Raw genomic sequence first — 16045 nt, forward strand, 5'->3', positions numbered from 1 at the left:
GTATAGTGTGGAAGTATAGTGTGGTAGTATAGTGTGGTAGTATAGTGTGGTAGTATAGTGTGGTAGTGTGGTAGTATAGTGTGGTAGTATAGTATGGTAGTATAGTGTGGTAGTGTGGTAGTATAGTGTGGTAGTGTGGTAGTATAGTGTGGTGGTGTAGTGTGGTAGTATAGTGTGGTAGTATAGTGTGGTAGTATAGTGCAGTAGTATAGTGTGGTAGTATAGTGCGGTAGTATAGTGTGGTAGTAGTGTGGTAGTGTGGTAGTATAGTGTGGTAGTATAGTGCAGTAGTATAGTGCGGTAGTATAGTGCGGTAGTATAGTGGGGTAGTATAGTGTGGTAGTATAGTGTGGTAGTATAGTGTGGTAGTATAGCGTGGTAGTGTGGTGGTATAGTGTGGTAGAGTAGTGTGGTAGTATGGTGTGGTAGTATGGTGTGGTAGTGTAGTGTGGTAGTATAGTGTGGTAGTATAGTGTGATAGTGTAGTGTGGTAGTATAGTGTGGTAGTGTAGTGTGGTAGTATAGGGTGGTAGTGTGGTAGTATAGTGTGGTGGCATAGTGTGATAGTATAGTGTGGTAGTATAGTGTGGTAGTATAGTGTGGTAGTGTGGTAGTATAGCGTGGTAGTATAGTATGGTGGTTTAGTGTGGTAGTATAGTGTGGTAATATAGTGTGGTAGTATAGCGTGGTAGTATAGTATGGTGGTGTAGTGTGGTAGTATAGTGTGGTAGTATGGTAGTATAGTGTGGTAGTATAGTGTGGTAGTGTAGTGTGGTAGTGTAGTGTGGTAGTATCGTGTGGTAGTATAGTGTGGCAGTATAGTGTTGTAGTATAGTGTGGTAGTGTGGTAGTATAGTGTGGTAGTGTAGTGTGGTAGTATAGTGTGGTAGTGTAGTGTGGTAGTGTGGTGTGGTAGTATAGTGTGGTAGTATAGTGTGGTAGCGTGGTAGTATAGTGTGGTAGTGTGGTAGTATAGTGTGGAAGTGTGGTAGTATAGTTTGGTAGTGTGGTGTGGTAGTATAGTGTGGTAGTGTGGCAGTGTAGTGTGGTAGTATAGTGTGGTAGTATCGTGTGGTAGTATAGTGTGGTAGTGTGGTGGTATAGTGTGGTAGTGTAGTGTGGTAGTGTAGTGTGGTAGTGTAGTGTGGTAGTATAGTGTGGTAGTGTAGTGTGATAGTATAGTGTGGTAGTATAGTGTGGTAGTGTGGTAGTATAGTGTGGTGGTATAGTGTGGTAGTATAGTGTGGTAGTATAGTGTGGTAGTGTGGTGGTATAGTCTGGTAGTATAGTGTGGTAGTATAGTGTGGTAGTATAGTGTGGTAGTGTGGTAGTATAGTGTGGTGGCATAGTGTGGTAGTATAGTGTGGTAGTATAGTGTGGTAGTATGGTAGTATAGTGTGGTAGTATAGTGTGGTAGTATAGTGTGGTAGTGTGGTAGTATAGTGTGGTAGTACAGTGTGGTAGTATAGTGTGGTAGTATAGTGCGGTAGTATAGTGTGGTAGTGTGGTAGTATAGTGTGGTAGTGTGGTAGTATAGTGTGGTAGTACAGTGTGGTAGTATAGTGTGGTAGTATAGTGCGGTAGTATAGTGCGGTAGTGTGGTAGTATAGTGCGGTAGTATAGTGCGGTAGTGTGGTAGTATAGTGAAGTAGTGTGGTAGTATAGTGTGGTAGTGTGGTAGTATAGTGTGGTAGTATAGTGTGGTAGTGTGGTAGTATAGTGTGGTAGTATAGTGTGGTAGTGTAGTGTGGTAGTATAGTGTGGTAGTATAGTGGGGTAGTATGGTAGTATAGTGTGGTAGTATAGTGTGGTAGTGTGGTAGTATAGTGTGGTGGCATAGTGTGGTAGTATAGTGTGGTGGTATAGTGTGGTAGTGTGGTAGTATAGTGTGGTAGTATAGTGTGGTAGTATAGTGTGGTGGTATAGTGTGGTGGTATAGTGTGGTAGTATAGTGTGGTAGTGTAGTGGTATAGTGTGGTAGTGTGGTAGTATAGTGTGGTAGTATAGTGTGGTAGTATGGTAGTATAGTGTGGTAGTATGGTAGTATAGTGTGGTAGTATAGTGTGGTAGTATAGTGTGGTAGTATAGTGTGGTAGTGTGGTGGTATAGTGTGGTAGTATAGTGTGGTAGTATAGTGTGGTAGTATAGTGTGGTAGTGTGGTAGTATGGTAGTATAGTGTGGCAGTATAGTGTGGTAGTATGGTAGTATAGTGTGGTAGTGTAGTGGTATAGTGTAGTGGTATAGTGTGGTAGTATAGTGTGGTAGTATAGTGTGGTAGTGTGGTAGTGTGGTAGTATAGTGTGGCAGTATAGTGTGGTAGTATGGTAGTATAGTGTGGTAGTGTAGTGTGGTAGTGTGGTAGTATAGTGTGGTAGTATAGTGTGGTAGTATGGTAGTATAGTGTGGTAGTGTGGTAGTATAGTGTGGTAGTGTGGTAGTATAGTGTGGTAGTGTGGTAGTATAGTGTGGTAGTGTAGTGTGATAGTATAGTGTGGTAGTGTAGTGTGGTAGTATAGTGTGGTAGTATAGTGTGGTAGTATAGTGTGATAGTATAGTGTGGTAGTGTAGTGTGATAGTATAGTGTGGTAGTGTAGTGTGGTAGTATAGTGTGATAGTATAGTGTGGTAGTGTAGTGTGGTAGTATAGTGTGGTAGTATAGTGTGGTAGTGTGGTAGTATAGTGTGGTAGTATAGTGTGATAGTATAGTGTGGTAGTGTAGTGTGGTAGTGTAGTGTGGTAGTATAGTGTGATAGTATAGTGTGGTAGTATAGTGTGGTAGTGTAGTGTGGTAGTGTGGTAGTATAGTGTGATAGTATAGTGTGGTAGTGTAGTGTGATAGTATAGTGTGGCAGTGTAATGTAGTGTGGCTGTGTAGTGTGGTAATGTAGTGTGGTAGTGTGGTAGTATAGTGTGGTGGCATAGTGTGGTAGTATAGTGTGGTGGTATAGTGTGGTAGTGTGGTAGTATAGTGTGGTAGTATAGTGTGGTAGTATAGTGTGGTGGTATAGTGTGGTAGTATAGTGTGGTAGTGTAGTGGTATAGTGTGGTAGTGTGGTAGTATAGTGTGGTAGTATAGTGTGGTAGTATGGTAGTATAGTGTGGTAGTATGGTAGTATAGTGTGGTAGTATAGTGTGGTAGTATAGTGTGGTAGTATAGTGTGGTAGTATAGTGTGGTAGTATAGTGTGGTAGTGTGGTGGTATAGTGTGGTAGTATAGTGTGGTAGTGTGGTAGTATAGTGTGGTAGTATAGTGTGGTAGTGTGGTAGTATGGTAGTATAGTGTGGCAGTATAGTGTGGTAGTATGGTAGTATAGTGTGGTAGTGTAGTGGTATAGTGTAGTGGTATAGTGTGGTAGTATAGTGTGGTAGTGTGGTAGTATAGTGTGGTAGTATAGTGTGGTAGTGTGGTAGTATAGTGTGGCAGTATAGTGTGGTAGTATGGTAGTATAGTGTGGTAGTGTAGTGTGGTAGTGTGGTAGTATAGTGTGGTAGTATAGTGTGGTAGTATGGTAGTATAGTGTGGTAGTGTGGTAGTATAGTGTGGTAGTGTGGTAGTATAGTGTGGTAGTGTGGTAGTATAGTGTGGTAGTGTAGTGTGGTAGTATAGTGTGGTAGTGTAGTGTGGTAGTATAGTGTGATAGTATAGTGTGGTAGTGTAGTGTGATAGTATAGTGTGGTAGTGTAGTGTGGTAGTATAGTGTGATAGTATAGTGTGGTAGTGTAGTGTGGTAGTATAGTGTGGTAGTGTAGTGTGATAGTATAGTGTGGTAGTGTAGTGTGGTAGTATAGTGTGATAGTATAGTGTGGTAGTGTAGTGTGGTAGTATAGTGTGGTAGTATAGTGTGGTAGTGTGGTAGTATAGTGTGGTAGTATAGTGTGATAGTATAGTGTGGTAGTGTAGTGTGGTAGTGTAGTGTGGTAGTATAGTGTGATAGTATAGTGTGGTAGTATAGTGTGGTAGTGTAGTGTGGTAGTGTGGTAGTATAGTGTGATAGTATAGTGTGGTAGTGTAGTGTGATAGTATAGTGTGGCAGTGTAATGTAGTGTGGCTGTGTAGTGTGGTAATGTAGTGTGGTAATGTAATGTGGTTGTGTAGTGTGGTTATGTAGTGTAGTGTAGTGTGTTTATGTAGTGAAGTGTGGTTATGTAGTGAAGTAAGGCTCATATCTACTGTTGTTAGTCTACTGTTGTTAGAGACCTCATATATCCAGCCTGATCACTGGAAATAGATGTTGATTTTTGACGTTTGAAAAGGTCCTGACAACGTGGATATATGTCTTCCTCAGCCCTGCACTGGGCGCGAACTCATGATGCTCGGAGTCCAAGCAAGCTGCTCAGACTACTGGGCCACCGTAGATCACAACACTCTAGCATACCGTGAGAATACAGATGATACCCGATGGTAATAGAGCATTTATTTTTCTATTATTTTGATTTAAGACTTCCCCAAACCATACCCTTAACCTTAATGCCTAAACCGTTACCCTTTGAGTGGTTTCGGGTTTTAACCCAGTAACCATGCGGAATGAACCCGGTAACCACGCGGAATGAACCCGGGAACCACGCGGAATGAACCCGGTAACCACGCGGAATGAACCCGGTAACCACGCGGAATGAACCCGGTAACCACGCGGAATGAACCCGGTAACCACGCGGAATGAACCCGGTAACCACCCGGTAACCATGCGGAATGAACCCGGGAACCACGCGGAATGAACGCGTCAAAAATAGACGTTTGTCCATAATACATTGAATTTCGAATGGAAACTGAAATCTTGTTGCAAATTTAAAATTTCATATTTAATTTCCTTTTGGGTACTTCAGATCACCACAGGTCATCGTAATCATCTCTGGCCTTCCGTGTGGCCTTATCACATGTAAAATAATAAAATAATATGATTTTAAAATAAGAATACAATGATAAAGCTGTAACACATTATCCTAACCTTAAACCATCAACTTAGTGAATCCCATTGGTGTTTAAAATGAGGGTTTCAGCATGAAATATCATTTTTATGTCTTTGTTTTAAATGTTTTGGTGCTAAACTGGTGGTAGTTATGAAAAATGTCAATAATTGGAAGAGTTGCAGGGCTAATTGAAAATAATTACATTGTAAATGACATGCATCTTTTCATTAATCAGGCTATTTTATCGTGAACAATATGGTCTATCCACTAGAAATTTGTGGACAATATGGACAAAAAAGTATACATTTGTCAAGTAAAAAATCTGTCACCAAAATTGGATTCCAAGGATTCCAGTAACTTTGGTAAATTACTGGTAGCTTTGCAACCATAACCCTTGACCCCCCCCCCCCCCCCCACCCGGCGGTGTGCCAATAACAACTCACTTTGTTTGATCAGCCTCTTGTCGGCCACCAGGACGTTCTCACCGTCCACCACGATGACCTTTCCGTCCCGCGGCCCCACGGCAAAGTTGTCAAAGCTCACGTCCAGCAGGTAGAGGGCGAACTCAAAGTCGTTGTTGGTGAGCTGCTCAGCGATGTCCATCAGCTGTCGGGCCAGGTCAACCCTCTTGTCCCACGGAGCGTTATAGAAAGACCACAGCTCCTCGCCGACGTAGTTCACCGCCACCACGCGACCACACGCTCCCAGGTACTTGGCGAACGGCCAGCCTTCGTCTGACGGGAAACTCTGTAGGGGAGAAAGGAGTGATGTTAATTATTAGGAGAAAGGGGTATGGAGGAAAGAGGGGTTGGAATCCTCGTCTAACGGAAAGCTCTGAAGGAAGAAGTCCTGTTTTCATTTAAAGCAGGACGAACATATGAAGAGATATGGGGGACACACACATAGGAGGGATGAAGATCATTTGAGAAGAGAGGAGGAAAGAAGAGGAGATTAATACACAGTGATAATGTAGAAGTCTGTGCCTGATTATTGGCAAAGTCGGTGGGATATTAACACAGAAAAACACAAAAAAGTCCCTAAAAATATATTGGGAAAAAATGACATGTGTATGTAGACAATGCCTGGCTTGTGTGAAGCCCTCAGCTATAGTAAAACAGTCCATTATAATTACAAATACAGTAACACCAATGGCCGTCAATGTTAATGGCTGTCATTCATTGAATCAGATGGCTCATTCATTACAAAACCCACTGATATTGCCAACTACATTAATGATTTTTTTTATTGGCAAGATTAGGAAATTTAGGCATGACATGCCAGCAACAAACGCTGACACTACAAATCCAAGTATATCAGTATATTAGCCCAGTAATCAAAATTCATGAGGCGCGATCAAAAAGTTCCGTTACAGTCCGTAGAAACATGTCAAACGATGTATAGAATCATTCTTTAGGATGTTTTTAACATAAATCTCCAATAATGTTCCAACCGGAGAATTCTTTTGTCTTCAGAAATGCAATGGAACGCGAGCTAACTCTCTCACGTGGACGCACGCATGGTCAGCTCATGGAACTCTGCCAGAGCCCTGACTCAAAGAGCCCTCATCCCCCCTCCTTCACAGTAGAAGCATCAAACAAGGTTCTAAAGACTGTTGACATCTAGTGGAAGCCTTAGGAAGTGCAATATGACCAATATCCCACTGTATATTCGATAGGCGATGAGTTGAAAAACTACAAACCTCAGATTTCCCACTTTCTGGTTGGATTTTTTCTCAGGTTTTTATGAGTTCTGTTATACTCACAGACATCATTCAAACAGTTTTAGAAACTTCTGGGTGTTTTCTATCCAAATATACTAATATTATGCATATATTAGCTTCTGAGACTGAGTAACAGGCAGTTTACTCTGGGCACCTTATTCATCCAAAATACTTCCCCCAGCCATAAGAAGTCAGCCACTACTAGCACACAGCTCAGACACCCATGCATACCCCACAAGACATGCCACCAGAGGTCTCTTCACAATCCCTAACTCCAGAACAGACTATGGGAGGAGCACAGTACTACATAGAGCCATGACTACATGGAACTCTGTTCCACATCAAGTAACTGATGCAGCAGTAGAATATGATTTTAAAAACAGATAAAATACACCTTATGGAACAGCGGGGACTGTGAAGCAACAATTTTCCTAAGTCCTTTTTTGTGGCACCTGACCACACTACTGAACAGTAGTCCAGCTGCGACAAAACTAGGGCCTGTAGGACCTGCCTTGTTGATAGTGTTGTTAAGAAGGTAGAAACTAGAGCCTGTAGGACCTGCCTTGTTGATAGTGTTGTTAAGAAGGTAGAAACTAGGGCCTGTAGGACCTGCCTTGTTGATAGTGTTGTTAAGAAGGTAGAAACTAGGGCCTGTAGAACCTGCCGTGTTGATAGTGTTGTTAAGAAGGTAGAAACTAGGGCCTGTAGGACCTGTCTTGTTGATAGTGTTGTTAAGAAGGCAGAAACTAGGGCCTGTAGGACCTGCCTTGGTGATAGTGTTGTTAAGAAGGTAGAAACTAGGGCCTGTAGGACCTGCCGTGTTGATAGTGTTGTTAAGAAGGTAGAAACTAGGGCCTGTAGGACCTGCCTTGTTGATAGTGTTGTTAAGAAGGTAGAAACTAGGGCCTGTAGGACCTGCCTTGTTGATAGTGTTGTTAAGAAGGCAGAAACTAGGGCCTGTAGGACCTGCCTTGTTGATAGTGTTGTTAAGAAGGTAGAAACTAGGGCCTGTAGGACCTGCCTTGTTGATAGTGTTGTTAAGAAGGTAGAAACTAGGGCCTGTAGGACCTGCCTTGTTGATAGTGCTGTTAAGAAGGTAGAAACTAGGGCCTGTAGGACCTGCCTTGTTGATAGTGCTGTTAAGAAGGTTGAAACTAGGGCCTGTAGGACCTGCCTTGTTGATAGTGTTGTTAAGAAGGTAGAAACTAGGGCCTGTAGGACCTGCCTTGTTGATAGTGTTGTTAAGAAGGTAGAAACTAGGGCCTGTAGGACCTGCCTTGTTGATAGTGCTGTTAAGAAGGTAGAAACTAGGGCCTGTAGGACCTGCCTTGTTGATAGTGCTGTTAAGAAGGTAGAAACTAGGGCCTGTAGGACCTGCCTTGTTGATAGTGTTGTTAAGAAGGTAGAAACTAGGGCCTGTAGGACCTGTCTTGTTGATAGTGTTGTTAAGAAGGTAGAAACTAGGGCCTGTAGGACCTGTCTTGTTGATAGTGTTGTTAAGAAGGTAGAAACTAGGGCCTGTAGGACCTGTCTTGTTGATAGTGTTGTTAAGAAGGTAGAAACTAGGGCCTGTAGGACCTGTCTTGTTGATAGTGTTGTTAAGAAGGTAGAAACTAGGGCCTGTAGGACCTGCCTTGTTGATAGTGTTGTTAAGAAGGTAGAAACTAGGGCCTGTAGGACCTGCCTTGTTGATAGTGCTGTTAAGAAGGTAGAAACTAGGGCCTGTAGGACCTGCCTTGTTGATAGTGCTGTTAAGAAGGTAGAAACTAGGGCCTGTAGGACCTGCCTTGTTGATAGTGTTGTTAAGAAGGTAGAAACTAGGGCCTGTAGGACCTGTCTTGTTGATAGTGTTGTTAAGAAGGTAGAAACTAGGGCCTGTAGGACCTGTCTTGTTGATAGTGTTGTTAAGAAGGTAGACACTAGGGCCTGTAGGACCTGTCTTGTTGATAGTGTTGTTAAGAAGGTAGAAACTAGGGCCTGTAGGACCTGCCTTGTTGATAGTGTTGTTAAGAAGGTAGAAACTAGGGCCTGTAGGACCTGCCTTGTTGATAGTGTTGTTAAGAAGGTAGAAACTAGGGCCTGTAGGACCTGTCTTGTTGATAGTGTTGTTAAGAAGGTAGAAACTAGGGCCTGTAGGACCTGCCTTGTTGATAGTGTTGTTAAGAAGGTAGAAACTAGGGCCTGTAGGACCTGCCTTGTTGATAGTGCTGTTAAGAAGGTAGAAACTAGGGCCTGTAGGACCTGCCTTGTTGATAGTGCTGTTAAGAAGGTAGAAACTAGGGCCTGTAGGACCTGCCTTGTTGATAGTGTTGTTAAGAAGGTAGAAACTAGGGCCTGTAGGACCTGTCTTGTTGATAGTGTTGTTAAGAAGGTAGAAACTAGGGCCTGTAGGACCTGTCTTGTTGATAGTGTTGTTAAGAAGGTAGAAACTAGGGCCTGTAGGACCTGCCTTGTTGATAGTGTTGTTAAGAAGGTAGAAACTAGGGCCTGTAGGACCTGCCTTGTTGATAGTGCTGTTAAGAAGGTAGAAACTAGGGCCTGTAGGACCTGCCTTGTTGATAGTGCTGTTAAGAAGGTAGAAACTAGGGCCTGTAGGACCTGCCTTGTTGATAGTGTTGTTAAGAAGGTAGAAACTAGGGCCTGTAGGACCTGTCTTGTTGATAGTGTTGTTAAGAAGGTAGAAACTAGGGCCTGTAGGACCTGTCTTGTTGATAGTGTTGTTAAGAAGGTAGAAACTAGGGCCTGTAGGACCTGTCTTGTTGATAGTGTTGTTAAGAAGGTAGAAACTAGGGCCTGTAGGACCTGCCTTGTTGATAGTGTTGTTAAGAAGGTAGAGCAGCGCTTTATTATGGACAGACTTCTCCCCAACTTAGCTACTACTGTATAAATATGTTTTGACCATGACAGTTTACAATCTAGGGTTACTCCAAGCAGTTTATTCACCTCAACTTGTTCAATTTCCACATTATTTATTACAAGTTTTAGTTGAGGTTTAGGGTTTTAGTGACTGATTTGTCCCAAAATAAAATGCTTTTAGTTTTTGAAATATTTAGGACTAACTTATTCCTTGCCACCCACTATGAAACGAACTGCAACTCTTTGTTAAGTGTTGCAGTCATTTCAGTTGCTGTGGTAGCTGACGTGTACAGAGTTGAGTCGTCTACATAAACTCAGCAAAAAAAAGAAACGTCTTCTCACTGTCAACTGTGTTTATTATCAGCAAACTTAACATTTGTTAATATTTGTATGAACATAAGATTCAACAACTGAGACAAAACACTGAACAAGTTCCACAGACATGTGACTAACAGAAAGGGAATAATGTGTCCTTGAACAAAGTGGGGTCAAAATCAAAAGTAACAGTCAGTATCTGGTGTGGCCACCAGCTGCATTAACTACTGCAGTGCATCTCCTCATGGACGGCACCAGTTCTTCCTGTGAGATGTTACCCCACTCTTCCACCAAGGCACCTGCATGTTCCCGGACATTTCTGGGGGGAATGGCCCTAGCCCTCACCCTCCGATCCAACAGGTCCCAGACGTGCTCAATGGGATTGAGATCCGGGCTCTTCGCTGGCCATGGCAGAACACTGACATTTCTGTCTTGCAGGAAATCACGCACAGAACGAGCAGTATGGCTGGTGGCAAGGTCATGCTGGAGGGTCATGTCAGGATGAGCCTGCAGGAAGGGTACCACATGAGGGAGGAGGATGTCTTCCCTGTAACGCACAGCGTTGAGATTGCCTGCAATGACAACAAACTCAGTCCGATGATGCTGTGACACACCGCCCCAGACCATGATGGACCCTCCACCTCCAAATCGATCCCGCTCCAGAGTACAGGCCTCGGTGTAACGCTCATTTCTTTGACGACAAACACGAATCCGACCATCACCCCCGGTGAGACAAAACCGCGACTCGTCAGTGAAGAGCACTTTTTGCCAGTCCTGTCTGGTCCAGCGACGGTGGGTTTGTGCCCATAGGCAACGTTGTTGCCGGTGATGTCTGGTGAGGACCTGCCTTACAACAGGCCTACAAGCCCTCAGTCTAACCTCTCTCAGCCTATTGCGGACAGTCTGAGCACTGATAGAGGGATTGTGCGTTCCTGGTGTAACTCGGGCAGTTGTTGTTGCCATCCTGTGCCTGACCCGTAGATGTGATGTTCGGATGTACCAATCCTGTGCAGGTGTTGTTACACGTGGTCTGCCACTGCGAGGATCAGCTGTCCGTCCTGTCTCCCTGTAGCGCTGTCTTAGGCGCCTCACAGTACGGACATTGCAATTTATTGCCCTGGCCACATCTGCAGTCCTCATGCCTCCTTGCAGATGAGCAGGGACCCTGGGCATCTTTCTTTTGGTGTTTTTCCAGAGTCAGTAGAAAGGCCTCTTTAGTGTCCTAAGTTTTCATAACTATGACCTTAAATGCCTACCGTCTGTAAGCTGTTAGTTTCTTAACGACCGTTCCACAGGTGCATGTTCATTAATTGTTTATGGTTCATTGAACAAGCATGGGAAACAGTGTTTAAACCCTTTACAATGAAGATCTGTGAAGTTATTTGGATTTTTACGAATTATCTTTGAGAGACAGGGTCCTGAACAGGGGACATTTCCTTTTTTGCTGAGTTTACATAGACACACTGACTTTACTCAACGCTTTGTAAAGATCGGAAAAAGTAAATGTGCCTCGACAGACAGCTACCCCGGGGAATTCCTGATTCTACCTGGATTATGTAGGAGAGGCTTCCATTAAAAGAACACCCTTTGTTCTGTTAGACAGGTAACTCTTTATCCTCAACATAGCAGGGGGTGTAAAGCCATAACACAGCAACAGACTATGATTGAAGAGTAACAAAACAGACTCCACAATATTTTTTATCAACTTCTCTCAGCCAATCAGTCATTTGTGTCATATGGTAACCTAGCCTAGCCTGTAGTGTTATATGGTAACCTAGCCTAGCCTGTAGTGTTATATGGTAGCCTAGCCTGTAGTGTTATATGGTAACCTAGCCTGTAGTGTTATATGTTAACCTAGCCTGTAGTGTTATATGGTAACCTAGCCTGTAGTGTTATATGGTAGCCTAGCCTGTAGTGTTATATGGTAACCTAGCCTGTAGTGTTATATGGTAACCTAGCCTGTAGTGTTATATGGTAGCCTAGCCTGTAGTGTTATATGGTAACCTAGCCTGTAGTGTTATATGGTAACCTAGCCTAGCCAGTAGTGTCATATGGTAACCTAGCCTAGCCTGTAGTGTTATATGGTAGCCTAGCCTGTAGTGTTATATGGTAACCTAGCCTGTAGTGTTATATGGTAACCTAGCCTAGCCAGTAGTGTCATATGGTAACCTAGCCTAGCCTGTAGTGTTATATGGTAACCTAGCCTGTAGTGTTATATGGTAACCTAGCCTGTAGTGTTATATGGTAGCCTAGCCTGTAGTGTTATATGGTAACCTAGCCTGTAGTGTTATATGGTAACCTAGCCTAGCCAGTAGTGTCATATGGTAACCTAGCCTAGCCTGTAGTGTTATATGGTAGCCTAGCCTGTAGTGTTATATGGTAACCTAGCCTGTAGTGTTATATGGTAACCTAGCCTAGCCAGTAGTGTCATATGGTAACCTAGCCTAGCCTGTAGTGTTATATGGTCACCTAGCCTAGCCTGTAGTGTTATATGGTCACCTAGCCTAGCCTGTAGTGTTATATGGTCACCTAGCCTAGCCTGTAGTGTTATATGGTCACCTAGCCTAGCCTGTAGTGTTATATGTTAACCTAGCCTAGCCTGTAGTGTTATATGGTCACCTAGCCTAGCCTGTAGTGTTATATGGTCACCTAGCCTGTAGTGTTATATGGTAACCTAGCCTAGCCTGTAGGGTTAACGTAAACTCACCCCATTCCGTACAAATGTGCGTAACCGCGACATTCAAACGAGGCTGTAATGAAAACGAATGGGACTGAGGTGACTGTGTTGGCATCAAAATCCAGGGTGTGAACTACATTCCGATTCAGCGTTGATTGACATGGTAATGGACTAACAGTATTTGATAAAAGATGAAAAAACCGACCCCTCCGACGCTGTACGTTGCATCGTGACGTGTCACTACGTAACGTACAGCGTGCGTTTGCAGCTCAGGTAGCCCTTCTCTCGCAGATTAAAATCATGCTTGAACCATATACACTTGTAAGAAAACTTCCATTATTCATGATTTTGGTCCAAATTAATATAATTATTGCTAATATTAAACGAATATTTCATGACTAGGGTGCAAGAGAGAAGAGAGGAGAGAAGAGCAGAGAGGAGAGTAGGGAGAGAAGAGCAGAGAGAAGTGCAGAGGGAAGAGCAGAGAGAAGAGCAGAGAGAAGAGCAGAGAGAGAAGAGCAGAGAGAGAAGAGCAGAGGGAAGAGCAGAGGGAAGAGCAGAGGGAAGAGCAGAGGGAAGAGCAGAGGGAAGAGCAGAGAGAAGAGCAGAGAGAAGAGCAGAGAAGAGAGCAGAGAGAAGAGCAGAGAAGAGAGTAGGGAGAGAAGAGCAGAGGGAAGGGCAGAGAAGAGAGCAGAGAGAAGAGCAGAGAAGAGAGCAGAGAGAAGAGCAGAGAAGAGAGTAGGGAGAGAAGAGCAGAGGGAAGGGCAGAGAGAAGAGCAGAGAGAAGAGCAGAGAGGAGAGCAGAGGGAAGAGCAGAGAGAAGAGCAGAGAAGAGAGCAGAGAGAAGAGCAGAGGAGAGAGCAGAGAGAAGAGCAGAGAAGAGAGTTGGGAGAGAAGAGCAGAGGGAAGGGCAGAGAGAAGAGCAGAGAGAAGAGCAGACAGAAGAGCAGAGGGAAGAGCAGAGAGAAGAGAGTAGGGAGAGAAGAGCAGAGGGAAGGGCAGAGAGAAGAGCAGAGAGAAGAGCAGAGAGGAGAGCAGAGAAGAGAGCAGGGAGAGAAGAGCAGAGAGAAAAGCAGAGAGAAGGGAAAGAGAGAAGAGCAGAGAGAAGAGCAGAGGAGAGCAGAGAGGAGAGCAGAGAGAAGAGCAGAGGGAAGAGCAGAGAGAAGAGCAGAGAGAAGAGCAGAGAGAAGAGCAGAGGAGAGTAGGGAGAGAAGAGAGTAGGGAGAGAAGAGCAGAGAGAAGAGCAGAGAGAAGAGCAGAGGGAAGAGCAGAGGGAAGAGCAGAGGGAAGAGCAGAGGGAAGAGCAGAGAAGAGAGAGAAGGAGAGCAGAGGGAAGAGCAGAGAAGAGTGAGGGTGAAGAACAGAGAGAAGAGCAGAGAGGAGAGCAGAGAGAAGAGAAAGAGAGGAGAGCAGAGAGAAGGGAAAGAGAGGAGAGCAGAGAGGAGAGCGAGGGTGAAGAGCAGAGAGAAGAGCAGAGAGAAGGGTGAGGGTGAAGAGCAGAGAAAAGCAGAGAGAAGAGCGAGGGTGAAGAGCGAGGAGGGTGGAGAGCAGAGAGGAGAGAGTAGGGAGAGCGAGGGAGGTGGTGGGGAATAAACAGGAAGGCATTGGGAGGAGCAGAATATGAAATCCACTAAACGTTATCTAACTCAGAATAGACTGAAGAGAGAGTCCTGGTTGGGACACACGGCTCAATGTGGTTCTGAGGCTTCTCTCCTCTTCACTGCCCTTTGAAATGTGTTAAGGAGGGAGGGGAGGGAAGAGAAGGGTGTAAAGCATGCATAGGGACTGATTCTCTCTCCCATATCTCCTAGAAGTCGTGGTTTGTGGGTTTCAGATTCAGAAATGTTGAAAAGCCCCAAAATTGCCAATGACATGTAACACGGCGGGTTTGAGTGCCGTGTTGGCTTACAGAATTCCCTGCTCCAGTCGATCGATAAAGAGCCTTCCTCTCTGCTACAGAGCTGTATGATATACAGCACAGTTACACAGAGATCTCTGGAGCCACGTGTTTTACTTCCAGTACTTTACAAAGCTAGTAAATAAGAGATAAAAGCCGACGTTCTGAACATTACCTTGGAAATAATGGACGACTACCCCTGGAGCCAGCAAAGCTGTTTATCCTGCTTATTACACCACAGTCGCTAAAGACAACAATACTAAGCACAAATTTACCGGCAGAAAATAAAACATTTTTTATCTTTTGGATGCTTGAGACGCGACCCAGTCATTCGTTAGATTAGTTTGATATTTAGGACGCGACCCAGTCGTTCGTTAGATTAGTTCTGGTATTTAGGACGCGACCCAGTCGTTCGTTAGATTAGTCTGATATTTAGGACGCGACCCAGTCGTTCGTTAGATTAGTTCTGATATTTAGGACGCGACCCAGTCATTCGTTAGATTAGTTCTGATATTTAGGACGGAACCCAGTCGTTCGTTAGAATAGTTCTGATATTTAGGACGCGACCCAGTCGTTCGTTAGATTAGTTCTGATATTTAGGACGCGACCCAGTCGTTCGTTAGATTAGTTCTGATATTTAGGACGTGACCCAGTCGTTCGTTAGATTAGTTCTGATATTTAGGACGCGACCCAGTCGTTCGTTAGATTAGTTCTGTTATTTAGGACGCGACCCAGTCGTTCGTTAGATTAGTTCTGATATTTAGGACGCGACCCAGTCGTTCGTTAGATTAGTTCTGATATTTAGGACGCGACCCAGTCGTTCGTTAGATTAGTTCTGATATTTAGGACGCGACCCAGTCGTTCGTTAGATTAGTTCTGTTATTTAGGACGCGACCCAGTCGTTCGTTAGATTACTTTGATATTTAGGACGCGACCCAGTCGTTCGTTAGATTACTTTGATATTTAGGACGCGACCCAGTCGTTCGTTAGATTAGTTCTGGTATTTAGGACGCGACCCAGTCGTTCGTTAGATTAGTCTGATATTTAGGACGCGACCCAGTCGTTCGTTAGATTAGTTCTGATATTTAGGACGCGACCCAGTCATTCGTTAGATTAGTTCTGATATTTAGGACGGAACCCAGTCGTTCGTTAGAATAGTTCTGATATTTAGGACGCGACCCAGTCGTTCGTTAGATTAGTTCTGATATTTAGGACGCAACCCAGTCGTTCGTTAGATTAGTTCTGATATTTAGGACGCGACCCAGTCGTTCGTTAGATTAGTTCTGATATTTAGGACGCGACCCAGTCGTTCGTTAGATTAGTCTGATATTTAGGACGCGACCCAGTCGTTCAATCCTTATGTTCCGTTGCCATGGTCGCTGGCAACGTTCTTATCCCTTGCTAGCGAGCCAGCTAACTGACGGCTAACACAGTCACGCCCTCTGCAGCCAGAATAACAGCAAAGTAGCTGTTTTCTACTGACATTCATTTGGATACATCCTTAACAATGAGCTGAGGATGCCGGGTTGTGCCTGGCATAACTAGAAAAGTGTGCCTTGTCATCAGGACACTGGTCCACACTGACGGAGATCCACACTGAGGAGATCGCATCGCATATCAAACACCAGGCCAGAAGTTGGCTAAATAGTTTGAGGAGAGTGCATTGCATGG

The 16045-nt window shown here is 44.1% G+C and overlaps 1 protein-coding gene across 1 annotated transcript in view; it reads right to left on the bottom strand.

The window, feature by feature from the left end:
* The window catches only part of LOC139583241 (divergent protein kinase domain 2A-like), a 121463-nt gene that overhangs the window by 22821 nt on the left and 82597 nt on the right, over window positions 1-16045 (bottom strand). Inside the window, exon 3 of the mRNA XM_071414092.1 lies at window positions 5353-5656. Within this exon, the coding sequence (XP_071270193.1) occupies window positions 5353-5656 (304 nt within the window). The remainder of the gene's footprint in view (window positions 1-5352; window positions 5657-16045) is intronic.

This window comes from Salvelinus alpinus, chromosome 8, assembly GCF_045679555.1.
Source record: "Salvelinus alpinus chromosome 8, SLU_Salpinus.1, whole genome shotgun sequence".
Lineage (NCBI taxonomy): Eukaryota > Metazoa > Chordata > Actinopteri > Salmoniformes > Salmonidae > Salvelinus > Salvelinus alpinus.